Here is a 27810-nt window from a genome sequence, read left to right on the forward strand (position 1 = left end):
GTAGTAAATTTCATAGTGTAGTTTCTTTTTAAATTTTTATTCTTTTGGAGACAGGGTCTTGCTCTGTTGCCCAAGCTGGAGTGCAGTGGTGCAACCAATATAATATGAAGTTTCATAGTGAGCCTGCTTGTTTCTTGGATTTTAATCCTGAGTAGAAATGATTCCACTTAAGGTGGGATATATCCTTGTCTGTAGCCAGAATACCTTCGTGAGCTCTTGCTACCTTTTCTTGGATTTACTTCGTAATCAGTGTTGGGTATTATGTTTTACTGGAGGTGCCTAGTTACAAGGTTTTATTACAGCAGTATTTCTAAACATTTGGTTAGTCTGTCTCTGCTTTTCCCACCATAATTTTCTAGCACTTGTAGCTCACCTTATCTCCCACTTCCCTTTTTAAATAGAAAACAGGCTTGTTCTGTTTTGACCAGGTGTAACTCTTTGCTCAGACTGTCTCTAAAGCCCAGAAAACTATTCCTCTTGTGGTCCAATGAAGTGTTCCCCATTGAAAGTTTGCCTCATGTACTCTCAACTCCAGTGGTCTTCAAACCACTGGAATCACTGAATACCGTCTCCTTTGCCTCTGCCTCTCTTTTTATTTTTTTGAGACGGAATCTTGCTCTGTCGCCCAGGCTGGAGTGCAGTGGCGTGATCTCGACTCACTGCAACCTCCGCCTCTTGAGTTCAAGTCATTCTCCTGCCTCAGCCTCCCGAGTAGCTGGGATTACAGGCATGTGCCATGAAGCCCGGCTGAATTTTGTAATTTTAGTAGAGGCGGGGTTTTGCCATGTTCACCAGGCTGGTCTCAAACTCCTTGACCTCAGGTGATCTTCCCACCTCGGCCTCCCAAAGTGCTAGGATTACAGGGATGAGCCACTGTGCCCAGCCTGCCCCTGCTTCTCTTAACACACTGGGAAGCTCCTGCTGTAGCAAAATCCTCAATAAATAGGTGTTGATTAGATGAACTGATATGAATAAAACCTATGTGGGGGTGGGAGGGTTTTTAAATTACTCAGATTTTTAAGGAGGATTTTAATAGTCCTTTTTATCTTTGTGAAAATTTTATTTGAAAGTTCTTATTTTAAAATATCAAACCTGTCAGAACAGTTACACTTTTAAATGCTCCTTTAATATGAAAAGATACTCAGTCATGCATAAAAAGAGAGATGCAAATGAAAACTACATTTAGCTATCATATCTTGTCTATTGGAGTGGCAAAAAAATAAAGTTTGACAACATGTCTTATTGAAAAGGTTGTAGGGGGAAGATACTGTGCTTACATACATAGCTGGTGGGAACGCAAAATACTATGACTGTATTAGGAGAATTTGACAATATGTAGCAAAATAACATTTGCATTTACCCTTTGGTCAGCCAGGCTCACTTCTAGAAATCTATCTCCCTAGGAATCTAACTCTTTTGAGACAGAGTCTCACTCTGTTGCCCAGGCTGGAGTGCAGTGACGTGGCCTCAGCTCACTGCAACCTCTGCCTCCTGGGTTCAAGTGATTCTCCTGCCTTAGCCCGCCGAGTAGGTGGGACTACAGGCATGTGCCACCACACCCGGCTAATTCTTGTGTTTTTAGTAGAGATGGGGTTTTACCATGTTGGCCAGACTGGTCTTGAACTCCTGGCCTCCAGTGATCCACCTGCCTCTGCCTCCTAAAGTGCTGGGATTACAGGTGTGAGCCACTGCACCTGGCCCCTAGGAATCTAACTCTAAGATACACTGGCAAAATATGAAAAAAATGTCCAGAAGTCTGTTCATTACAAACTATATGTAATAGCAAAAGAGTGGAAAAATCCAAATATCAATAAAGAGTTGGCTTAAAAAACCGAGCTGGGCATGGCGGTACATGCCTTGTAATCCCAATTACTTGGGAGTCTAAGGTGGTAGTATAGTTTGAGGCCGCAGTGTGCTATGATTATGCCAGATGGATAGCCACTGCATTCCAGCCTGGGCATTGTAGTGAGACCCCATCTCTAAGAAAATAAAAAAGGAAACCCATTTGGGATTTCAACACACTAGAGTATTAATATACCTGTAAAAGGAAATGGACTATTTTCTACTGTTGCATAATCTCTAAGAGATATTATTTTTTAAAGTAAGGTATAGGACAACATGTACAATAATGCTACCTTTAGTAAGGGTAGAAAAAAATGAAAATGTACATTCATTTGCTTATATTAAAAGAATAACGAATAGAAAGCAAACTTAAAAACTGATTGAAGAGAACAGATGGAGGAGAGAATGATAGAAGCTAGACTTTCCTGAATGTACCTTGCTTTGTGGCTTACTTTGGAACTATTAAATGTGATATATAATTATAAAATAACATTTTAAAAAGTTGAGGGAGGGACTCATCCTTTAAAAGTTGAAAGTAATGGCCAGGTGTGGTGGCTCACGCCTATAATCCCAGCACTTTGCAAGGCTGAGGCACCCCCCCCCCCCCCACCAAAAAAAAGGAAAGTAACAATGAACAAATGAACTTAACAGTGTTTTGTTTGTTTGTTTGTTTTGTTTTGAGACGGGGTCTCGCTCTGTCGCCCAGGCTGGAGTGCAGTGGCGCAATTTCAGCTCACTGCAAGCTCTGCCTCCCAGGTTCACGCCACTCTCCTGCCTCAGCCTCCTGAGTAGCTGGGACCACAGGTGCCCACCACCACGCACGGCTAATTTTTTGTGTTTTTAGTAGAGACAGGGGTTCACCGTGTTAGCCAGGATGGTCTCGATCTCCTGACCTCGTGATCTGCCCGCCTCAGCCTCCCAAACTTAACAGTTTTTTAAGTTGATTATGTATAGTTACTTAGAGGAATTGTAGGCAGGCCTTGCTTTGTATAGTTCTGATATGCACAAATTTCAGTTATTATGGTTTATTTATTTTCTTTATTTTTGAGATGGAGTCTCGCTCTGTTGCTCAGGCTGGAGTGCAGTGGTGTGATCGCGGCTCACTGTGATCTCCACTTCCCAGGTTCAAGCAATTCTCCTGCCTCAGCCTCTGGAGTAGCCTGCGATTCCAGGCACCCACCACCATGCCCAACTAATTTTTGTATTTTTAGTAGAGGTGAGATTTCACCATGTTGACCAGGCTGGTCTCAAACTCCTGGCCTCAAGGGATCCACCTGTCTCGATCTCCCCAAAGTGCTGGGATTACAGGTATGAGCCAGGACCCCTGGCCTAGTTACTATGTTTTAAATGGCTCCAGCCCCCAACACGGTGGTTCAGATTTCAGTTAGGACAGTTTATTAACTGTGCAATTTCATAAAGCACAAAGTTTGCTTCTAGCTTGTTATATCACAAATCACTTTATAAATAACAGACGTGCATCACGATCTCTAACCAGTCATTCTCTTCCTCTTAAAGCCTGTTGGTGACTGGTCACTAACATCTGCTCTTCAGTTTATGCACAGACAGCAAGGCGTGTAGTTGTGTTGCCTGTCTCCCAGTAATAAACCCATGTGATATTTTACATAAATGGATCACCAAAAGAGGAAATTCGCCAACAGACATCAAAGCACGGGAAATAAATGAGAAGTGACAGCACTGAAGTGAGATTCTGCAGAATGTTAATGAAGTTACAGAAGAAATAGCTGACTGTGGGAATGTGCAGTGAAGAAATTTACTGAAAGTCGACTTACTGATATAAATGAGGAAAGTCATTGTGAGGAAAAGGATGAAGATGTCCCAGAGGAAGTGGTGCCTCACAAACACTTTGCGTTAGAGAAACTTGCAGAGAGATTTTACCACATTGAAGGAGCAAAGGATTCAATGTTGGAAGTTGATCCATACTTAGCAGGGAGTACAACAGTTTGCTAAGGCAAAGAAAAGATGTTCACATTGTGTCAGAAATTATATGACAAGAAGAAGGCAAGCGCTGTTCAAAGAAAAAAAATTGGCTTTTTTTTTTTTTTTTTTTTTTTTTTTTTTACAAAGTGCTGTAGTCTGTTTGTATCCCCCTCCCAAATTTATATGTTGAAATTCTAACCCCCAGAGTGACAGTATTCAGAGGTGGAGCTTTTGACGGTGATTAGGTCATGAGGGTGGAACCTTCATGAATGGGATTAGTGCCCTTATAAAAGAACTTGGGCTGGGCATGGTGGCTCATGCACTTTGGAAGGCTAAGGCAGACAGATCACCTGAGGTCAAGAGTTTGAGCCCAGCCTGGCCAACATGGCAAAACCCTGTCTCTACTAAAAATACAAAAAAAATTTTTCAGGCGTGGTGGCAGGTCTCTGTAATCCCAGCTCCTCTGGAGGCTGAGGCAGGAGAATCGCTTGAACCCAGGAGGCGGAGGTTGTCGTGAGCCGAGATTGCGCCACTGCACTCCAGTCTGGGCTACAGAGTAAGACTCTGTCTCAAAAAAAAAAAAAAAAAAAAAAAAGAGGGAGCTTGTTTGCCCCGTCCACTGTGTGAGGGCACAGGTAGAAGGCGCCTTCTTTTAACTGGGAAGTGAGCCTTTACCAGACACTGAATCTGCTTGTGCCTTGCTCTTGGACTTCCCAGCTCCAGAACTGTGAGAAATAAATTTCTGTTGTTTATAAGCAACCCAGTTTTTAGTATTTTGTTTTAAAAGCCTGAGTTAGACTAAGACACAAAGAAATAAAATACTTTATCAGGCCAGGCACAGTGGGCTCAAGCTTGTAATCCCAGCACTTTAGGAGACCAAGGCTGGCAGATCACTTGAAGTCAGGAGTTTAAGACCAGCCTGGCCAACATGATGAAACCCTCTCTCTACTAAAAATACTAAAACTAAGGCTGGGCACAGTGGTTCACTCCTGTAATCCCAGCATTTTGGGAGGCCAAGGTGGGAGAATCACCTGAGGTTGGGAGTTTGAGACCAGCCTGACCAACATGGAGAAACCTTGTCTCTACTAAAAATATAAAATCAGCCGGGCATGGTGGCACATGCCTGTAGTTGCAGCTACTCAGGAGGCTGAGGCAGGAGAATCACTTGAACCCAGGAGGAGGCAGAGGTTGCAGTGTGCCGAGATCACGCCATTGCACTCCATCCTGGGCAACAAGAGCGAGACTGTGTCTCAAAAAATAAAAAATAAAAATACTAAAAATATAAAAAATTAGCTGGGCATGGTGGTGCACGTCTTTAATCTCAGCTACTGAGAATTGCATGAACCCAGGAGGTGGAGGTTGCATTGATCCGAGATGGCGCCTCTGCACTCTAGCCTGGGTGACAGAGCAAGACTCTGTCTCAAATAAAAAACCAAAAAAAAAAAAAAAAAAAAAACAAATAAAATACTTTCTAGCCGGGCGCAGTGGCTCACGCTTGTAATCCCAGCACTTTGGGAGGCCGAGGCAGGTGGATCACGAGGTCAAGAGATCGAGACCATCCTGGCCAACACGGTGAAACCCCGTCTCTACTAAAAATACAAAAAATTAGCCAGGCGTGATGGTGGGCGCCTGTAGTCCCAGCTACTCGGGAGGCTGAGGCAGGAGAATGGTGTGAACCCGGGAGGTGGAGCTTGCAGTGAGCTGAGATGGCGCCACTGCACTCCAGCCTGGGTGACAGTGAGACTCCATCTCAAAAAAAAAGAAAAAAAAAAGAAATGCTTTGCCAATGTATCTAGTGTTTTAAATCATAGCCTACTAAATATTTTACTTTTTTTCATTTCTTTATAAATGTGTAAGTGACAGAATTATTAGCATTTTGACAGAAATTTGTAAATGCTATGGACAATCGTAATTTTTCCTGTTGATGATTAAGGTTGTTTTGCACAGTTTCGGCTTTCGTAGTCGTTTCTATGGTCCTACACTATTTTTCAAAGTGAGAACTGTATTTCAAGTGACCCTTTTTTTTTCCAAGTGACTTTTTTTTTGCACTGTCTTAGTAAGGTACTTTTTTTTTTTTTTTTTTTTTTTTTGTGACTGAATCTTGCTCTGTTGCCCAGGCTGAAGTGCAGTGGTGCAATCTCAGCTCACACAACTTCTGTCTCCTGGATTCAAGCAATTCTGCTTCAGCCTCCCGAGTAGCTGAGACTATAGGCGCACGTCACCATGCACAGCTAATTTCTTTTGTGTTTTAGTAGAGACAGGGTTTCACCGTGTTGCCCAGGCTAGTCTCGAACTCTGAGCTCAGGCAATCCACCCGCCTCGGCCTCCCAAAGTGCTAGGATTACAGGCGTGAGCCACTGTGCCTGGCCAAGATACATCTTAAGGATGAAAAAGAAAGAAAGCTGGATACAGTGGTTTAAGCTTGTTATCCCAGCACTTTGGGAGGCTGAGGTGGGAGGATTGCTTGTGTCCAGGAGTTTGACATCAGCCTGCGAAGCATAGTAATATCTTGTCTATATAAATAATTTTTAAAAGTAGCTGGGCATGTAGTCCGTCCCGCTACTTGGGATTCTGAGGCAGGAGGATTGCTTGAGCCCAGGAGGCTGAGGCTGCAGTGAGCTGTGATGACGCCACTGCATTCCAGCCTGGCAGCAGAATGAGACTCCATCTAAAAAAATAAAAATAAAAAAGACAAATCTTAAAGTGTTCTCAGCAAACATGTTTAGTAATGGTATTGGTATTATTATTGTACTTGTTAGGAAACAAATAGAGAAAAGAGATACAAACAAAATCAAACAGTTTAAAACACTGTAATCCTAAATTTAATAGAAAAGGGAAACTAACATGTTTTATAAGTATAAATATTAATAGTAATATATATAATTATGCATAATATATAAAAATATATAATATGTATTACTATATATATATATATATATATATATATATATAAAATTATATTTTAGGCCGAGCACAGGGGCTCACGCCTGTAATCCCAGCACTTTGGGAGGCCGAGGTGGGTGGATCACCTGAGGTCAGGAGTTTGAGACCAGCCTGGCCAACATGGCAAAACCCTGTCTCTACTAAAAATACAAAAATTAGCTGGGTGTGGTGGTGGGTGCCTGTAATCTCAGCTACTCAGGAGAGGCTGAGACAGGAGAATTGCTGGAACCTGGGAGGCAGAAGTTGCAGTGAGCCAAGATCATTGCACTCCAGCCCGGGCCGACAACAGCGAGACATTGTCTCAAAAAAAAAAAAAAAAAAAAAAATGTAGCTCGGCGTGGTGGCAGGTGCCTGTAATCCCAGCTCCTCGGGAGGCTGAGGCAGGAGAATTGCTTGAACCCTTGAAGCGGAGGTTGCAGTGAGCCAAGATCACACCATTGCACTCCAGCCTGTGCGAAAAGAGCAAAACTCCATCTCAGTAAATAAATAAACAAAAATTAAAATTAAAATAAAATGATACTAAATAGCAAAATCCAGTAGTTACTTTTGGAAAATGGCAGGGAACTAACTCGTAATTAAAAGAATAATAATAAAAGAATCAAGCATTTATCCTAGTTTTTTGAATAAGCTGTAACTCAGTGTAACTAAATGACAGAGAAAAAGTTATTTATGGAAAAAAAATATGTAATAAAAAGTGATAACATTATCATTTTGCATCCTCTCTCTGAATAAGCAAAGATTACCACTAATTGATAATACTGTTAGGTGAGGAGCTGGTGAGAAACTTTGTAATGGGATGTCTTAAAGTGACTAATAACACCCGAATCCTTTTTTTTAAATTAAATTAAATTTAATTTAATTTAATTTAAATGGAGACCGAATCTCACTCTGTTGCCCAGGCTAGAGTGCAGTGGCATGATCTCAGCTCACTGCAACCTCCACCTCCTGGGTTCAAGCGATTCTTGTGCCTCGACCTCCCAAGTAGCTGGGAGTACAGGTGCCTACCACCACGCCCAGCTAATTTTTGTATTTTTAGTGGAGACAGGGTTTCACCATGTTGGCCAGGCTGGTCTTGAACACCTGACCTCAGGTGATCCACCCGCCTTGGCCTCCCGAAGTGCTGTGTTACAGGCATGAGCCACCGTGCCTGGCCCTGAATCCATTATTTAAAGTTAAGATATTTTAAAAAAGAGAGAACTATTGTGCCTCTTCTCGTGATTTAATGAGGTATAGACTAACCACCTATGAAATAGTCTTTCCAAAAATTTAGACAGAAATCTGATCAAGCCAGTTTATAGAACATACATTCAACTGAGAAACATGTTAAAGGACTCTTCTTTTATGCTGTCAGCAAAATTCATAATGTTAGAACTCTGCAGAAAAAAAAAATTGTTTTTCCCCCAACAAATAAATCTCATAAACAAAAAAGAATATAGATTATAAAGAAGCCTAAGAGACATATCAACCCTTTAATAAAAGGATCCTGTTTGGCTCTGAACACACTAATTAAATTGGAAGACTAATTAGATATTTGATGCTAGTAGGGGAAATTTTATTAATATTACATTAATATTAAGTAATATTACATTAATATTAAATAATAAACATTTTAGATAACATAATAGTATTGTGGTTGTTATTATTTTTAAAATCATCATCATTTTTTAAAGACAGGGTCTCTGTTGCCCAGGCTGGGGTGCAGTGGTATGAGCATGGCTTGCTGGGTACAAGTGATCCTCTGGCCTCACTGTCCTGAGTAGCTGGGACTACAGGTACACACCACCATGCCCAGCTAATTTCATATTATTTTTTGTAGAGATGGGGGTCTTGCTATGTTGCCCAGGCTGGTCTCAAACTGCTGGCATCAGGTGATTCTCTTGCCTTAAATCCTCATCTTCAAGCCTATTTAAAACTGAAAACACTTATCCTGAATTTCTTATCAGTAAAATAAGGAAGAGGACTAAATGTCTTTGCTGCTTTCTCTGTGCTCTGCTCTAGCTGTTATAGCCACTCCCTCATGATTTCCTTCTCAGAATCTTATTATTATAATATATAAGCAATAATGTTGCTTGTGGATAAGACTTTATTTAATGCGTCTACCTCTGGGGGCAGGAACTTCAGGGCTCACACTGGATGACCTGATTGACCCTAGGAAGGTGCTCTGTACCCTCTTCCAGACCATTTGTCCCCTCCTGAGCAGGATCTGAACATAACAGCTCTGGGCCTTGAGTCAGGGGTCATTTAGGGTCTTGACAACCAAGAATGTATAGACTGGGATGAGTTAGACTTGGTGGAGAGCCAACCCTCTGTGTGGAAGTCCTAATTCTTCAGTAGGTGATAACTGATTGATACCCATGTGGAAACCAGAAGCAATAACCACCAGAGAGTAATGATTTAGCACACCACCCCCTTTTTGCAAGTTATTATTTGTGTTTTAAAAATCATTCAGTCTGGCCAGGCACAGTGGTCACGCCTGTAATCCCAGCACTTGGGAGGCCGAGGCGGGTGGATTACTTGAGGCCAGGAGTTTGAGACCAGCCTGGCCAACATAGTGAAACCCCATCTCTAATAAAAATACAAAAATTAGCTGGGCATGGTGGCACACGCTCGTAGTCCCAGGTACTCGGGAGGCTGAGGTAGGAGGATCACCTGAGCCCAGGAGGTGGAGATTGCAGTGAGCTGAGATTGTGCCACTGCACTTCAGCTTGGGGGACAGAGTGAGACTCAAAAAAAAAAAAATTATCCAATTTTAAGCTGGGGTCATGTTATTCCCGCCCACCCCCCAACCCCAGAGTTTCTGATTCAGTAATTCTTTTTGTTTTTTATATATAATAATTGTACATATTTACGGAGTTACATATACATTAGATACATGTATACAATGTGTAATGATTAAATCAGGGCAGGGCAATTAGGATATTCATCACTTAAAACATGTATCATTTCTTTATGCTGGGAACATTTCAAACCTTCTCTTAAAACTGCTTTGAGATATATAATAAATTATTAACTATAGTCACCCTACTGTGCTATCAAACACTAGAACCTGTTCCTTCCATCTAACTGTATGTTTTGAACCATTAACCAACCTCTCTCCATACCCTGTCTCCCAGCCTCTGGTAACCGTCATATGGTTCTCTACTCCGTTAGATCAACTTTTTTTTTTTTTTTTAGCTACCACATTTGAGTAAAAACATGTGATATTTGCCTATCTGTAGGACCTTCTTAAGACTGTGAAACTGTACCTAGGAATACAACTTACAAGGGATGTGAAGGACCTCTTCAAGGAGAATTAAAAACCACTGCTCAAGGAAATAAGAGAGGACACAAATAAATGGAAAAACATTCCATGCTCATGGATAGGAAGAATCAGTATCGTGAAAATGGCCATACTGCCCAAAGTAATTTATAGATTCAATGCTATCCCCATCAAGCTACCATCAACTTTCTTCACAGAATTAGAAAAAACTACTTTAAATTTCATATGGAACCAGAAAAGAGCCTATACAACCAAGGCAATCCTAAGCAAAAACAACAAAGCTAGAGGCATCATGCTGACTTCAAACTATACTACAAGGCTACGGTAACCAAAACAGCGTGATTCTGGTACTAAAACAGATATATAGACCAATGGAACAGATCAGAGGCCTCAAAAATAACACCACACATCTCCAACCATCTTATCTTTGACAAACCTGACAAAAACAAGCAATGGGGAAAGGATTCCCTATTTAATAAATGGTTTGGGAAAACTGGCTAGCCATATGCAGAATACTGAAACTGGACCCCTTCCTTACACCTTATACAAAAATGAACTCAAGATAGATTAAAGACTTAAACATAAGACCTAAAACCATAAAAACCCTAGAAGAAAATCTAGGCAATAGCATTCAGGACATAGGCATGGACAAAGACTTCATGACTAAAACACCAAAAGCAATGGCAACAAAAGCCAAAATTGACAAATAGGATGTAATTAAAGAGCTTCTGCACAGCAAAGGAAACTACCATCAGAGTGAACAGGCAATCTACAGAATGGGAGAAAATTTTTGCAATCTATCCATCTGACAAAGGGCTAATATCCAGAATCTACAAATAAACAAATTTACAAGAAACAACACCATCCAAAAGTGGGTGAAGGATATGAATAAAGACTTCTCAAAAGAAGACATTTATGCGGCCAACAAACATGAAAAGCAGCTCATCATCACTGGTCATTAGAGAAATGCAAATCAAAACCACAATGAGATACCATCTCACACCACTTAGAATGACGATCATTAAAAAGTCAGGAAACAACATGCTGGAGAGGATGTGGAGAAATAGGAACGCTTTTACACTGTTGGTGGGAGTGTAAATTAGTTCAACCATTGTGGAAGACAGTGTGGTGATTCCTCAAGGATCTAGAACCAGAAATATCATTTGACCCAGCAATCCCATTACTGGGTATATACCCAAAGGATTATAAATCATTCTGCTATAAAGACACATGTACACATATGCATACTGCAGCACTATTCACAATAGCAAAGACTTGGAACCAACCCAAAAGCCCATCAGTGATAGACTGGATAAAGAAAATATATCACATATATACCGTGGAATACTATGCAGACATAAAAAAGGATCAGTTCATGTCCTTTGCAGGGAAATGGATGAAGCTGGAAACTATCATTCTCAGCAAACTATCACAAGGACAGAAAACCAAACACCACATGTTCTCACTCATCAGTGGGAATTGAACAGTGAGAACACATGGACGCAGGGAGGGGAACATCACACACCAGGGCCTGTCAGGGAATGGGAGACTAAGGGAGGGATAGCATTGGGAGAAATACCCAATGTAGATGACAGGTCGATGGGTGCAGCAAACAACCTTAGCACATGTATACCTATGTAGCCTCCACGTTCTGCACATGTATTCCAGAACTTTAATAATAATAATAATAGACTGAAACTGGCCAGGTGGGATGGCTTATGCCTGTAATTCCAGCATTTTGGGAGGCCGAGGCAGGAGAATTGCTTGAAGCCAGGAGTTGGAGACCAGTCTGGGAAGTATAGTGAGACCTTGTCCCTATTGGGGGGGGGGGGGGGAAAAAAGACTGCCCAACTTGTGGGAGACAGAGCAAGATGCCTTCAGGAGGAACCTCTGGCCGTCTTCTTTGGTAATATCCAAAGAGTTTTGGTCAGCTGTTGATATCAAAGCGGTGTGAAGAAAACATAAGGCCATAAGACTAATCTCTGGAGAGCTGCACACTGAAGGGGAACCTAAGTTCTTGAATCCCTGGAGTACCCCAAGTGTGGTTTCAGAGAGGGTGCCATTCATGAGCAACACTGCTAGCCATTAGTGGCCAGCAAGAAGGGGAGTGAAAGGAGTATCTTGTAAATGGTGACTTGGGTAATATGAAATTGCTGTCATCAAGGTTTATCAAAAAACCAAAGGTTAAATATTACATGTAGGCAATGTGAGGCTGCCCCAAATGGTGTGTTTCCCAGGAACTTGATGCAACTCTGAGAATAAATGCATGAGTACTGAGAAAACTGTTTGGGTGGAAAACATTTATTTATTATTTTATTTTGTTCCCTCAGCTGTGATCTGCTTATTTGAGCTTGTTAGAAATATGTAACCTAGGCTGAGCACGGTGGCTCACGCCTGTAATCCCAGCACTTTGGGAGGCCGAGGTGGGTGGATCACCTGAGGTCAGGAGTTCGAGACAAGCCTGGCCAACGTAGTGAAACCTTGTCTCTACTAAAAATGTAAAAATTAGCTGGGCGTGGCGGCGGGTGCCTGTAATCCCAGCTACTCAGGAGGCTGAGGCAGGAGAATTACTTGAACCCGGGAGGTGGAGGTTGCAGTGAGCCGAGATCGTGCCATTGCACTCCAGAGCAAGACTCTGTCTCAAAAAAACAACAAAAAAAAAAACCAGGCACAGTGGCTCATGCCTGTAATCCCAACACTTTGGGAGGCAGAGGTGGGCGGATCACGAGATCAGGAAATGGAGACCATCCTGGGTAACATGGTGAAACCCTGTCTCTACTAAAAATACAAAAAAAAATTAGCCGGGCTTGGTGGCAGGCACCTGTAGTCCCAGCTACTCGGGAGGCTGAGGCACGAGAATGGTGTGAACCTGGGAGGCGGAGCTTGCAGTGAGCAGAGATCACCCCACTGCACTCCAGCCCGGGCGACAGAGTGTGAGACTCCATCTCCAAAACAAAACAAAACAAAAACATGCAGCCAACATATATAGCCTTCTGCAACTATATGTTTGTTTACAAAAGAGAAAAATACTGTTGAAATTGTTTTGACCCAGGTTCTTTTAAAATCGCTTTATAGTCACAAAATGATTGTCCTAGAGGATACCAGTCTCCATAACTGTGGCTACTACCCTTAAGACTCAGTAACATTAACTCTCAGCTCTGAGACATTTTACTACGTTTTTTTCTAAAGGATGTGGGTGCAGTGGACATCCCTTAACTACATCTTTAGTGTGGCTTGCTAATCACCACAGGGACTTTAGTGTTGGTACCTGAAACATCTGGAAAATAAATCAACAAATTAATCCAACAGGACTGGGTTTTCATGTTTACTTCAAATTGCTTTTTTTTTTTTTTTTACATCCTTATCTGTTCCATTATTGAAATATGGTAGATGCTTTGGTCCTATTTATTGAATTTTCTTTCAACCTTCAGACACTTCTCGAGAAAACCAAACCAACCATGATAATACATTACTATTTTGCCTTTTGCAGAAGCCGTCTAGCTGAGCTTGAAAGTAACATCAAATTTGGGAGTGCTGTGCTGAAACATACCTAGGTATCAGGAAAAGTGATTTTCCAAAGGCTTGTAAAAAGTCATAGGATTCTATGACTGCTTCCTCAAGAGTGTAACAATAGCTTATCAAGAGAGGCTGTGCAGCATAGTGATGAAGATTATGGACTCTCAAGTGCAGGGTCATATCTCAGTCCCACCACTTACCAGTTTGCGTGACTGAGAAAATTGCCCATTTTCTTGGGGCCTCATTTTTCTTATCTCTGAAGCAAGGATGGTGACATTGTACTTGGCTTAAAGGCTTGGAATTAATTTAATATGGGTGAAGCACTTAGAGCCAGGAATATTGTGCATGCTCAGTAAATTCATATTACTTACAAAATTAATTCCTAACACCTTCCTTGCCATTTTGCTGGACTGTGGTATCTAAGATTGTTACTAAGTGTCTCAACCACGTGTACTGAGGGAACATTATCATATTTGGAAGAAAGTCATCTTTATGTGAATTCCCAAGTGACAGTGTAGGGACCCATTAAGTTGTTAAGCGTTTTAAGGCATGAAGCTGGCCAGCTTTGAGGTGTCAGTGACTTGTAAGGGCACTAACAAGTCTGTCAGTTGGGAGCATAGTTCCCAGCTGCAAGTTCTCACCTTGACAAAGTTGTAATTGGATTAGCAAGGGAAGACCCCTCCTTTCTGAGAATGTAGGAAATACTGTAAACCTGAAAAACTCTGTTGCTATAACTTCTGTAATTTTCTTAAATGAATTCTTAAACATGATGTATAAAATGACAGGATTTAATCAGCTCAATAACATATAAATCCTTGATCATGAAAATATGTATAATTGGTTATTAATCAGCTTTTTGTTCTCTAGATTAATTGTAATTTCAAGACATTTAGGATTTAGAAAATGGAGTAGCCCTTTCTTTGAGTGAGTAAGTTCTTAGAAGACAAAGATTTTTTTAAAAACATGCTTTCCTATAGGGTTGCATGAGCTTTAGACGTAATAAATGCTCAATAAATGTTGATTTGATTTAGTTTTAATCTTCCTGTTTTACATGTGACCTAGGTAGGAAACAGAGTCCACAGCCAATAAGCCTCAAATAAAACTCCCCTAACTTTTTGGAAGGCAGCCTCAGTCCTCAGATGGAAGGTAAAATCGATACCTCCAATTAGGTTTTGAATTGCTTGGATTCAAACATTTGCTAGGAATAAAAACAGCACATTTACGACAGGATAGGTATCACAGAAAGTGCCAGTAGTTGATGTAACCTCTTTTATGTGTGAGGAGACCAGATCTTAGTATAACTAATAAGCTGCAATTTACTGATCATTGTGGCTTGCCTATATATGTAGTTTTTTTCTCCCACAAATGAGGAAAACATCCCTGCAGAGATTGAGGAATATCTCCTATCTTCCAGTTCTTAAATCCTTCCCCTTTCCTGATATGTGTTCAGGAAAATTTAGGGATAGTTTCAAGGGCAGGAAAAGCCCATAACTCATAGATGACTATGCCACAATACTGTTCAGAGACTGTTTCAAACTGAATAATGGTAGTAATTGTGGACACTTGTCTTTGAGAGTTTATGGAATTCCTAAATGTCATAGATTTTATAGTACTGTGCTTCTCAGAGTTCAATGAGTATCTGAATCACCTTCGAATTTTGTTAAAATGCAGATTCTGGGCTGGGCATGGTGGCTTATGCCTGTAATCCCAGCATTTTGGGAGGCTGAGGTGGGTGGATTATGAGGTCAGGAGTTCGAGACCAGCCTGGCCAACATAGTGAAACCCCATCTCTACTAAAAATACAAAAAATTAGCTGGGCATGGTGATGTGTGCTTGTAATTCCAGCTACTCGGGAGGCTAAGGCAGGAGAATCATGTGAACCCAGGAGGTGGAGGTTTGCAGTGAGCTGAGATCATGCCATTGAACTCCAGCCTGGGAGACAGAGCGAGACTCCGTCTTAAAAAAAAAAAAAATAAATTAAAAATATAAAAATGCAGATTCTGATTCAGGAAATCTGGGATGGGACCTAAAACTGCATTTCTTATAGGCCTCTCATGTTAGAGCTGCTGCTCTGCAGCCTTACTTTAAGTAACAAGGCACTAAAACACAGGTTCTAACTCAGCTGCACCCTAAATTGCCTGAAGGCACTAAAAAAGAGTCCCCCTACTAAATAAACTATATTTAAACAAACATTTGTTTTCTTACTTGAATTAATCAAAACACACGAAGTTGCTAATTCGACTTCCTCATCAGTGTGGGCTCACTGGTGCTGGCACACTGAGTTGGCATAAGCTCCAGGAAGGCCCAGAGCGGAGTCCTTCACACACTTCTCATGGTCAAATATGTGGTTTCCTTTGGATTTTTTGAAATGTTGGAAATTGTTCAGTGATCCTCACTTGCTCCATTTGTGGATCTGGATCAGAGTCCACTGATTGTGTAATGAGAGAACCCCAGATTGTGCAATCTGGGGGCAGATCTCACCTGCAAACACATGTGTAAAAGGAAATCTTAGCAGCTGCAACTGTAGCAGAGTTCTTCACAGTTCTCTGCTTCAGAAATTATCTTTTGGCTGCATTGTTTTTTGGCTGCCTTTCTGCTCAAACAAGCAAACACTCCCCTTGATCCATCCAACCTCATGACTTGATATGCATGAGAACTAGGAGCTTGTGTTAGGTAGAGTGAAGGATAAGCTATCAGAGAAGGCTTCTGAGAAGAACTGCATTTGTTAGAGTTCGGATAATGGTAAGGGGTCTTCAGCTGGAGCAGAGGGAAAGGGGCATTCTAATGAAGAGAAAATACTGTCTGCAAAGGTTGGTGGCATTAGAGAACTGTGGGGCTGGAGGGAGTTCATGGGAAAGCGGTGGGGAGGGGACAGAGAGAGGTTTGGTGGATGATAAGGCTACTGAAGTTGGTCCAAATTGGGAAGGGTGTTAGATATCCTGTAAGAAACTGTCTCCAGGCCAGGCATGGTGGCTCACACTTGTAATCTCAGCACTTTGGGAGGCCAAGGCAGGTGGATCACCTGAGTCCAGGACAGGAATTTGAGATCAGCCTAGGCAACATGGTAAAACCTAGTCTTTACAAAAAATTAGCCAGGTGTGGTGTCGTGTGCCTGTAGCCCCAGCTACTCAGGAGGCTGAGGTAGGAGGATTGCTTGAGCCCTGGAGACCGAGGCTGCAGTCAACTGAGATTGCAGCACTGCACTTCAGCCTGGGCAACAGAATGAGACCTTTTCTCAAAAAACAAACAAACAAAAAAACCCACAAATATTTATGTTGAAACTTAAACCCGATGTGGCAGTATTAAAAGGTGGAGCCTTTAAGAGGTGATTGGATCATGAAGGATCTGCCCTCATGAATGAATGCATTCAGGATTAACGAGTTTATGGGTTACCATGGGAGGAGAACTGGTGGCTTTTATTTTATTTTATTTTTTTGAGAGGGAGTCTTGCTCTGTCGCCCAGGCTAGAGTGCAGTGGCACGATCTCAGCTCACTGCAACCTCTGCCTCCCGGGTTCAAGTGATTCTCCTGCCTCAGCCTCTCAGGTAGCTGGGATTACAGGTGCCCACCACCATGTCTGGCTAATTTTTGTATTTTTGGTAGAGATAGGGTTTCACCATGTTGGCCAGGCTTGTCTTGAACTCCTGACGTCAGGTGATCCGCCCGCCTTGGCCCCCCAAAGTGCTGGGATTACAGGCATGAGCCACCACACTTGGCCTGAACTGGTGGCTTTATAAGAGGAAGAGACCTGCAGTAGCATGTTTGCATGCTCAGCTCCCTCACCATGTCACTTTGGGACTCTAGAGTCCCCACCAGCAAGAAGGCTTTCACCAGGTGTGGCCCCTTAACTGTGGATTTCCCAGCCTCCATAACTGTAAGGAATAAATTCCTTTTTAAAATAAATTACCCAGTTTCAGGTATTCTGTTATAGGCAGCAGGAAATGGATTAAGGCACATGCATTCTAAATATTTAAAAATGCATACTTGGGCTGGGCGCAGCGGCTCATGCCTGTAATCCCAGCACTTTGGGAGGCCGAGGCAGGTGGATCACAAGGTCAGGAGATCGAGACCATCCTGGCTAACATGGTGAAACCCCATCTCTACTAAAAATACAAAAAATTAGCCGAGTGTGGTGGCGGGTGCCTGTAGTCCCAGCTACTTGGGAGGCTGAGGCAGGAAAATGGTGTGAACCTTGGGGGCAGAGCTTGCAGTGAGCCAAGATTGCGCCACTGCGCTTCAGCCTGGGCAACAGATCGAGACTCCATCTCAAAAAAAAAAAAAAAATGCATACTTAAGAGAAAAGGATAGAAAAAAACAGGCCTAAGAAGCTGAGTGAGGCTGGGCATGGTGGCTCACGCCTGTAATACCAGCACTTTGGGAGGCCGAGGCTGAGGTCAAGGACTCCAGACCAGCCTGGCCAACATGGAGAAACCTCGTCTCTACTAAAAATACAAAAAATTTGCCGGGTGTGGTGGCACATGCCTGTAATCACAGCTACTTGGGAGGCTCAGGCAGGAGAATCGCTTGAACCCAGGAGGCGGAGGTTGCAGTCAGCTGAGATTGTGCCATTGCACTCTGGCCTAGGCAATAAGAGCGAAACTCCGTCTCAAAAAAAAAAAAAAAAAAAACAAGAAAACTGCGTGGACAGCTTTAGTATCGAGGGCAGAAGTAGAACCAATGGAACAGGGCTCTAGAGAAGCCAATTTTAGCTTCATGGGAGATAGAAGTTTCTAATCCTCATCATTGGCCTGCTGTGGAAGGGGCTGCCTTGTAACGACAACAGATGTCCCTGGAGACATGCAAACAAGCTAGTCTCGCTAGAAGAAAGAGCATTCTTGCATGGAGAAGTGGATTAGATGACCCTTACCTCCTTCCTGGAGCTAAGACTTGATTATAGTTGTTTTGTTTTTAGAATAATTGTGATTCAGTTTTGTGACTACAAAAACAGGTGTGTGTTCATTTTATAACGTTTAGACAATTTTTAAATACCCAGAAGAAAATAAGTCATCTGATTGTTCCATTCAGAGATACCTACTGCTAGCATTTTGCTACAGAGGCCCCGTCAATCTTTTGAATACACATTTCATTCAATTTTGATGAAGTGTGGGATACTAACATACTGTATTGTACCTGTTTTTTTCCTTTTAAAAATTATTGTATTTTGTACCTGCTTTTTTATTAATCAAAAAACTGATACTATGAATGTCTTCCTTGTCAAGTATTTTTTGTAAAACAAGAGGGTGAAAGCTTATTCAGTGGAGGGGGTGGTAGTGGTGATGGGAGGAATTAGAGATCAGTGTTATAAATTCAGAAATAAAGAGAAGTATCTAAAGTGAGCTCTTCCCACTCCCATCCCTCTACTTTCACTATCCCAAGAAATCTCTGGGATTTTGGTAGCGATATGTGTGGAGAACAAGCCAGGAAAAGGATCTCTAGTTTGGGTGATTGGTGATCGGCTCATAAATGAGGGGCCAGGAGGAATGGAGTGGGTTGGAATTGGGGCCATTCAGATTAATTCTGGCCTGGTCTGGCCTTGGGACCATTTCTCAGGCTGTCTCTTTCTCTTCCCTGTTTCCCTTTCCTTTTGAAAGGCATCACTACTCCTTCACACTCACTGGTGTTTGCTATTCAACAAATTATTAATGTGGCTGATCTTATTTTAAGGGGTTTATTGCTGATCTTCACAGTTAAAAAACACATGATAAAATATGGAATGTTTTAGTTTTGTGTTAGCCAAGTCCCTCCTGATCTGCGTATAGGAAGCTCTCTTTGAATTCTGCCTTCTGCTTTTATTCCCAAGGAAGGAACTAACTAAACACACTTTTCCCCTGGTCTTTTCTAATTCCTTTTTTTGTGAAGGAGATACTATCTTCTTCCTGTATGGAGAAACCACCCCTTACAGACCCTAGAAGCAGCTAAGTCTCATTGATAGATATCTCTCAGCATCTGTTGTAACTGCATCCAGATGGGGAGGATCTTATTGTGTAGACACAATAAGAAAATGTTCTATTTTGGACAACCTCCCAAGTGCCTTTTCATGCCCAGGAAAGTGTTTTGGGGCATCTGGAACAAATAGTCTTGAAGTTACAGAGAGAAGTTTAGGTTGGAGTTACACATTTAGAGAGTTACTGATGATATTGTACAAGACAGCATTTAGATTGAGAAGAGACAAGTAAGGTTTGTTAGAACTCTATCCTGGATCCTGGATGTGTGAGCAGAAAGAATTGTAAAATAAGATTGAGTTGCTTGAAGTCTGCAGAGAGCCTTTCATGGGAGGTGGTCACTGGCATCATAAAGGAAGCCGACTTCTCTTGGTGTAAGAAGCTTGGCAGTGATGGCAGAAGGAGACTGGGTGGTAGCGTTTACAGAGAAGAAACCAATGTATTGGGAGAGATGGCTTGTGCTGGGACTAGGGTAGAGAAAAATAGATGATGAGCCTGGAGCATCCTGTAGTAACAGAAAGGAAGGAGTGCTCGAAACACAAAAGGATGGGGCATGTCAAAGGGGCAAGGAGCCAACCTGAAGGGGGGCTCCCAGTGGCCAAGGCTGGAACAATTTGATAACAAAATCAATCATGTAGTGGCTTATGACACAAAGTTCAAAGGAAATATCTGTGAGAGCATGCTCATATAAATAAATAATTGAATGAGTAAATAAATGGAGAAGAGGCAAATCTTTCTTAGAGAAGAATTTCAAATATGTATAGCTATTACCACCCCTTTTCCTGTGTCAGCTTCATTCTCTCCCTCCTTTGAAGGGAAAACATCAGCCAAAACCAGATAGAGGAACATTCTACAGGATAGCCAGCCCAAACTTCTCAAAACTGTCAGTCATGAAAAACAAGGAAAAACTGAGAAATAATGCAGTTTTAGGATACCTCGGATTGCATCTTGGACCAGAAAGATGTCATTGATGGAAAAACTGGTAAAATCAAAACAAAGTCTAAAGTTTATTTCATAGTAATATACCAATGTTGATTTCTCAGTTTTGGCAAGTGGCCAATGGTAGTGTAAGATGTAAACAGTGAGGAAACTGGCTGGGGGTATAATCCTTTGCAACTTTTTTGTAAATCTAAAGTTATTCTAAAATAAAACATTTATTAAAAAATAAACTGTGTGTGTGTGTGTGTGTTGCAGAGGAAGTGGGGGAACTTGAGCTTGTTTGTAGACTGATAATAAGTAATTGGTATAATTGTAGGCTAATATCCCTGATTGATCAGGGTATTAGGGTAAGGAAGGGCGTGTTTTATTAATGCACAAATAGGAGGAGATATGGAAAACTGTAGACCAGATCAGGTAAAGAAAAAGACATTGAGTGAAGAGGTAAAGTTGAGCAGTAATTTGTGTACATTTTTGCTTGTATACCTCCTACAAGAATGTTGAAAAACTAAATCTTTATCTTGAACCAAACAGTTGAATCAGATTTATTTTATTAGAGAAAGCCTAACTTCTGATGGCCCTATACATCTCATTTCATAATTCTAATTTGTATATAGTCAGGCATAGGCACCTTGCCGCAGGCTTGTTACCTGGATGTGTTTAATGAGGATCTATCTATTAATATTGATTTAACCCCGGGGACTCTCCTCCTACAGAGAACTGTTCCTTTGGGGGCCTCAGAGGTATTTACACCTGGAGTAATGCACCATTTTAATATTGATTTGGGGTGGATGAGAGGACTGCTTTCCTTTTTCTACTTTTTTTTTTTTTGGTGATGGAGTCTTGCTCTGTCACCAGGCTGGAGTGCAGTGGTGCAATCTCAGCTCACTGCAACCTCCCCCTCCCAGGTTCAAGCGATTCTCCTACCTCAGCCTCCCGAGTAGCTGGGACTACAGGCACTTGCCTCCACGCCTGGCTAATTTTTTGTATTTTTAGTAGAGACTGGGTTTCACCGTGTTAGCCAGGATGGTCTGGATCTCCTGACCTCGTGATCCACCCGCCTCGGCCTCCCAAGGTGTTGGGATTACAGGCGTGAGCCATCGCGCCCGGCTCGTGCTTTTCTTTTTGAAGTGGAGAAAACCAAGTGGGAAGTGAGAGCCTGAATCCTGGTTGTAAGAAAGAGGACATTTGGATATTAAGGATCTAGAAATAGATTTGCCCTTAGGTCGTGAGAATCTCCAGGTAACCTCAGTTTAAAGATGAAGGCAGAGAACCTGGAAAGTGGGAAATAAGGATAGGAGGGCTGCTTTGTGTTGAAGTCACAGCTGAAGGGAGAGCCGGTTAATTTCCAGTGGTGCTCATTAGCAGTCCTCCTTGCTGTCTGCCTTCTGGGTAATGCCTGTTTTTATTCTCCTCCATTATTGCCTCCCTTTTCCTGTGTCTGCTTCACTTGAGATTTTCAATGGCAACCTTGAGCACCCTTCTCTTGGCAAAGTGATTTTAGCAGTGTCCTGGTTAAACATCATTCCATTGAAATGAAGTAGCAGTTCTTAGGGGATTTGACCTATGTGACGTTTAGACCAAAAATGCTACAAAGGGTAGAATTGTTGAATGACCATTGTGGTACAAATGCATACATTGAATGAGGTATGTTAGAATTCTGAATAAGGCAACCTGTTTAAATTTTTTCTTTTCTTTTCCTTTTTTTTTTTTTTTTCCAGAGACGGTCTTGCTCTGTTGCCCAAGCTGGAGTGAAGTGGCTCACTGTAATCTCAAATTCCTGGGCCCAGGTGATCCCCCTGCCTTAGCCTCCTGAGTAGCTGGGACTACAGGTGTGAGCCACCATGCCCAGCTAATTACACAAATTTTTTTAGTGGAGGTGAGATCTTGCTATGTTGCCCAGGTTGGTCTTCAACTTCTGGCCTCAAGTGATCCTCCCACCTCAGTCTCTCAAAGTGTTGGGATTATAGGTGTGAGCCACCAGGCCTGGTCAACTCTTAAGTTCTTAAAAGGGCAATGAAGTTTTTTTTTTTTTTTTTTTTAAGATGGTGTCTCACTGTGTTGCCCAGGCTGGAGTGCAGTGGTGCGATCTCGGCTCACTGCAATCTCTGCCTCCCAGGTTCAAGTAATTCTTCTGCTTCTGCCTCCTGAATAGCTGGGACTACAGGCGCATGCCAGCATGCCTGAGACAGGGTTTCACCATGTTGGCCAGGCTGGTCTCAAACTCCTGACCTCAAGTGATCCACTTACTTCAGCCTCCCAAAGTGCTGGGATTACAGGCATGAGCCACCGCGCCCAGCTGGGCAATAAAGATTAATGGGCGATTTTACTCCTTATTTGTAGGGTAAATTGGGTCTGTTAGCAGGACCCGGGTCCAGGGATTTTTAACCTGAAATCTGCGGAGCCTCACGTGCTTCCTAAGTGGGTTTCAGGGGAATCAAATTGCATGGAAGTTTAACAAAAGTTGTACTTCAGTGTCCTCAAATTTCATCAGAAAGCCAAAGAATTCTTTGCCCCTCAAAGGTTAAGAATGCCTTTTTGTTCAGTTTCACTGCTGATGAAGATGGTGGGTTGGATACAATGGTGTTTTCAAAACACTTGGAAATAATAATGCCCATGTTGGTATTGCAGTACTTTTTTAGCCACATACAGTATCCAAGTCACAAATCATTTCTCCTGTACTTAGTAATTTTAGATGTATTATAATCTAGTATCATCCCACTTGTTTCCAATTACTCCCATGAATTTACATTACAAACCATTTTGAGAGCCCAGGGAATCTCAGGTGTAATTCTAATCTGGTATTGATTCCATATATCTTTGGGGGTAAATATTTGCTGTATTAAAAATTTTTTTCCATTTATTCATTTATTTGAGACTAGGCCTTGCCCTGTCACCTAGGCTGGAGTTCAGTGGTGTTCTCATAGCTCACTGCAGCCATGAAGTCCTGGGCTCACGCAATCCTCTTGCCTCAGCCTCCCAAGTAGCTAGAACTATATATCCAGCTAATTTTTAAATTGTTTTTTAATAGAGACAAGGACTTGCTATGTTGCCCAGGCTGGTGTCAAATTCCTGCCCTCAAGCAATCTTTTTACCTTGGCCTCCCAAAGCACTGGGATTACAGGCATGAGCCACTATGCCTGGTCTGTTTCCTCATATTTAAGTGGTGTCAGATCAATTAACATAGTTCAAAAAGTATAATTTTAATATTATCAATGTTACATTTCTAGCCTGTGCTAAATGGACATTTTATGAGTAAGTGCTATTATGAAGTATTTTTTCAGCAATTATGTCTGATACTAATTTGTTTATAGCATAAATGATCACAGTCAATATAGATAAAACAGCAAGAGAAAAATGGGGAAAAACAGCCACCAAAAAATTATTGAGAGTAGACTTTTGCCTGGTTTCCTTGAAGGCTTACCACTTTACTATTGCAAAAGAAAATATGCGTACAAAGGTATTTTGTTGTCCGATATAGATTTCTTACAAATGAAAATAAATGCTGGCCAATTATGGTCCTTAGAATGATTCAAGGATTATAAATCAAGATTGAACCAAAAACTTCTTAAAATTATTTTCTAAATAAGCATGATCTAGGTAAATGGCTTTCAAATGAAAGCAGACCACAAGCATCACCTGGAGAATTTATTGAAATACGTATTCCTGGGACCTCACCCCGCAAGGATTCTATTTCAGTAGTTCTGCAACTAGGATCTGGAGTCTGTTTTTAACATATGCCCCAGGTGGTTTGACCACATTTTGCTAAAACTGATCTAGGTGCTAAGAGGTTACATGGAATAGCTGTAATATATAACACCTTTAATTAAAAGAAGGCTGGATGAGTGTGGAGAGGTGAGGGAGACATGTAAGTATTTAGCAAATGATATAGAATAAGTTTGCACCTCAATTACTGTGAAACCCAAAGAGCTTTTGTATATGTACATTTTAGATATTGTTATTTACTACATTAAAAATTAAAATTGAGGTATTTAAAATATTTATTTTTAAAACCCATTACATATTGACCTAAATAAAACTTTTATAAAACCAATTTTCCAAAATTAAAAAAATTATTGAGAAAGAATGGCATTATATTACATTCATGCAAATCTCTTTACTGTCTGGCTTAATAGAAGACAGCTAGATTCTTATACAGGTTATCCAAAATGCTTGGGACCAGAATTGTTTTGGATTTCAGATTTTTTCTGATTTTGGAATATTTGCATTATATATTCTTGTTCCAGTGAGCATTTCCTTTGAGTGTCATGTCAGTACTCAAAAAGTTTTGGATTTTGGAGCATTTTGGATTTCAGATTTTCAGATTTGGGATGTCCAACCCAAACAGATTGAATCTGATTCTCTATTCAATTTGTTGCAATGTTGTTTTGGTTGAAGTCTATAAAGAAAATCCAACTTCACACAGAAAGAGGATGAGTATTTTTAATACCTTCTTTGATATTATACCAAAACTCTGTAAGTGTTAGTTTCTTAAAGGTTAATTGCATTGTGGAATCTGAAATGAGCTTTTTAAAAAAACTAAACCTTTGATACATTAAAATCAGTTGGTCTGTTTTGCACTTTTTTTCAGTGGATCTTTCATCCATGCATGATTTTGGTTTTTGTTTGAGAGAGAGCCTTACTCTGTCACCCAGGCTGGGGTGCAGTGGCACAGTGTCAGCTCACTGCAACTTCCACCTCCCAAGTATCTGGGATCAGAGATGCGTGCCACTATGCTCAGCTAATTTTTTGTGTTTTTGGTAGAAATGGGGTCTCACCATGTTGTCCAGGCTCTGGTATCAAACTCCTGAGCTTAAGCGATCTGCCTGCCTTAGCCTCCCAAAGTGCTGGGATTACAGGCATGAGCCACTGCACCTGGCCTACCCATGTATGATTCTGTTATACCACTGGTCATTTGAAAACTAAGGCAGATCTTCTCATATAACTTTCATCACTGTCACTCTGATCTCATCAGGAAAGTCTTTAAGTATTGGCGAAGCTGGCAAGATTATGTGGCAGATGCAAAAAGTCTTCCAAAATGCTTGAAAGCTCAAATTTCATCATTGGCAATAAGTACTGTCAATTGTTTTCCTCAAAGAAACAGGCTCAACTTTGTTCATTTTTAATAAAATGTCTGCCAGATACCCAAGTCAGAATAACTACAGTTTGTGAATTGTTCTTTCAAGTAAAAATGGTAGTCCATGAAAAAAAAGCTAGCTCAGCTTGCAACTCAATTACACAAGTGCTTTTCTTCTAGACAGCCATTGTACTTAAGTGTGCAGTGGACTGCTTCCTGGGTACTTCCCATTTTGTCACAAAGAACATCAAAAAGACCCATGCTCAAGGGTCAAGATTTAATGAACGTAATAATTCTGACTGCTTGTTTCATTAACGACAATCATAAAGGAAACTGGCTTAAAAAAAAAAAAAAACTAACGTGTGGTAGTGAAGAATGCAGTGACTGCTAGTTTCATTTGCTGTCACTGCTTTGATTAGTGCGAAGGCGCCAGCAGTTTCCCCATAATTGCTTTTGCACCATCAGTGCAAATGTCAGCACAGTGAAAAGACAATGTTTTTGTGTTATTCTAAAAATAGTTCTGACCTCTGAGAGGGTCTTGGGGACTCCCAGGAATCTAGTAAACACACTTTGAGAACCCTTGATAGAGGTGTCTTGGGCCTCCCTCCCAGCATTGTCGTTTTAGTGCCAGGCATTAACATGTTTGTATTTCACGACGATTTAGTAATACAATCTGGACTATCTCTTTATGAGACGGGCAATGTTGTCATGATTCTAGGTAGAAGAACGGAGAGTCCACAGTGCAGGCAGTTATTCAGTATTCATCTAAGAGTCTTCAGCTCCTCTGGTGTGCTGGTCCCTATGAGATGCTGAAGCACAACCTCCCTCCATCCTTGCTCATCCAAGTATTTTCCTGCTTTTGAGGCACGGCTTAAACGCTTTCCGTGGTCCTCTGAGTAGGAAGTGATTTCGTTTGTGCTTCGTATAGGACTTACTGTATTGCATGCTCAAGTTTGTTTGCTTCTTGTCAATCCCTTCATTGCTTAAGACCAAAATGAGGTACTATTTTTCCTGTAATCTACGTGTAGTCCAAAAAAGGCGGGCTGTTTTGTAAATATTTGTCTCTATGTAAGGAAATCAAAACTGAAAGCGGAGTAACACCAAGTATGCCCGTTTCCTGAGCTCAAGCACTGGAAGGATCAAAAGTAGCGAACGTGGTTTACTGCCGCGGTCTTCTTCCTGCTCACTGCCGCCTCTGGGGGCCCCACATTCAACAAATATTCAAATTAGAGCTGGAGTTCTGAGCGGCTGGGTACTGTGTATTCCAGCGGTGGGTGTCTGTACGTAGTTAGAACCTGGCAAGAGAGCACTATGGAGGAGCCCGCAGGCGGGGCTCGGCCGGGGACCAGCAGGGCTGGTCGGCGCCCAGGCTCTGCCCCCGGCCCGACCCTGCCTGCCGCTTGCCGCCTGCCTTCGGCTAAGGCCGCCGAGCGCCCTGCCCATTTAAGGAGGCGGGCCGTACCACCGCAACTTTCTTGACAGGGGGTATCCCGGCGGACTCGGACAACTTCAAGGGAGCCAAGAGGCAATTTCTTTTCCTTTCTAACTGTGGCCCGCGTTGTGCTGTTTCTGGGCAGGCGTTGGGCGCCGGCGGTCTTCGAGCGTGGGGGCCCGTTGGCTTTCCCTTCTCAGAAACTGCGCCGGGGGCGCTCGCTTGCCCCGGATTCGGACGCGGCGCTCCCCGGGCTCGTCTGAAGTGCAGATCGCCGCAGAGGCCCCAGTGCCCGGATGTCCATCAGGATTAGCGCGAGCCAATACGGGCCGAGCCCGGGGCTGCGCCGAGGACGCCCGGGGCTCGAGAGCAGGTAGTCCCGTAACATCGGGGCGCCGCGCCGGGACGCGTCCCCGCCCGGCTCCGCCAAATGGTGAGCGCGGCGCTGGCAGCAGGGCCCGCGGGGTGAAGGCGCTCATGGACGGAAGACCCCTGGCTCTATAAGCTGAATTATGGCAGCCCAGTCAAGGTAAGCCGTGCACCGGAGAAACTTTTCAAACGCGTTCGTGGCGAGGGGAGCTGAAGGTTGCGGGGGAGGGCAGGGTGCGGGGAAGGAGACGGGCAGGAAGCAGCTTTGTCATTGCCTTCTCATCATTCCCGAGGCTGTGGCTTGACTAAATGTCAGATAAAAAGCAGTTTGGAGAACATGCTGGACAATTTCTGCACAGCGGAGAGAGGGATGGAGTTAAAGTGAAGATTAAAGTTAGATAGCCCCCTTCTTCCCCTAGAACTGTTATTTTCCGGGACATTAAGTTGATTTCACTTGTCCGCCCTTGCCCACATTTCCATTTAGATTCTTTGTGAGCCTACCCCTCGGTTTTCTGGATTTCTTGCTGTTGTCTCGAGGGAAGTTTAGAAATACGAT

The 27810-nt window shown here is 42.2% G+C and overlaps 1 protein-coding gene across 7 annotated transcripts in view; it reads left to right on the forward strand.

Moving 5' to 3' along the window:
• The window catches only part of AFF1 (ALF transcription elongation factor 1), a 204555-nt gene that overhangs the window by 43756 nt on the left and 132989 nt on the right, over positions 1–27810 (forward strand). The window contains exon 1 of one of the 7 annotated variants that reach the window (XM_063705415.1): positions 17652–27414. The exons of 5 other annotated variants lie outside the window; for them this stretch is intronic. In XM_063705415.1, the coding sequence (XP_063561485.1) occupies positions 27398–27414 (17 nt within the window). In that variant the 5' untranslated portion in view covers positions 17652–27397. Of the gene's footprint in view, positions 1–17651; positions 27415–27810 lie in introns of those variants that run through there. One more of the 7 variants, XM_004039082.5, reaches the window with a different exon arrangement.

The sequence above is a fragment of the Gorilla gorilla genome, chromosome 3 (assembly GCF_029281585.2).
Source record: "Gorilla gorilla gorilla isolate KB3781 chromosome 3, NHGRI_mGorGor1-v2.1_pri, whole genome shotgun sequence".
NCBI classification, from domain to species: Eukaryota; Metazoa; Chordata; class Mammalia; order Primates; family Hominidae; genus Gorilla; species Gorilla gorilla.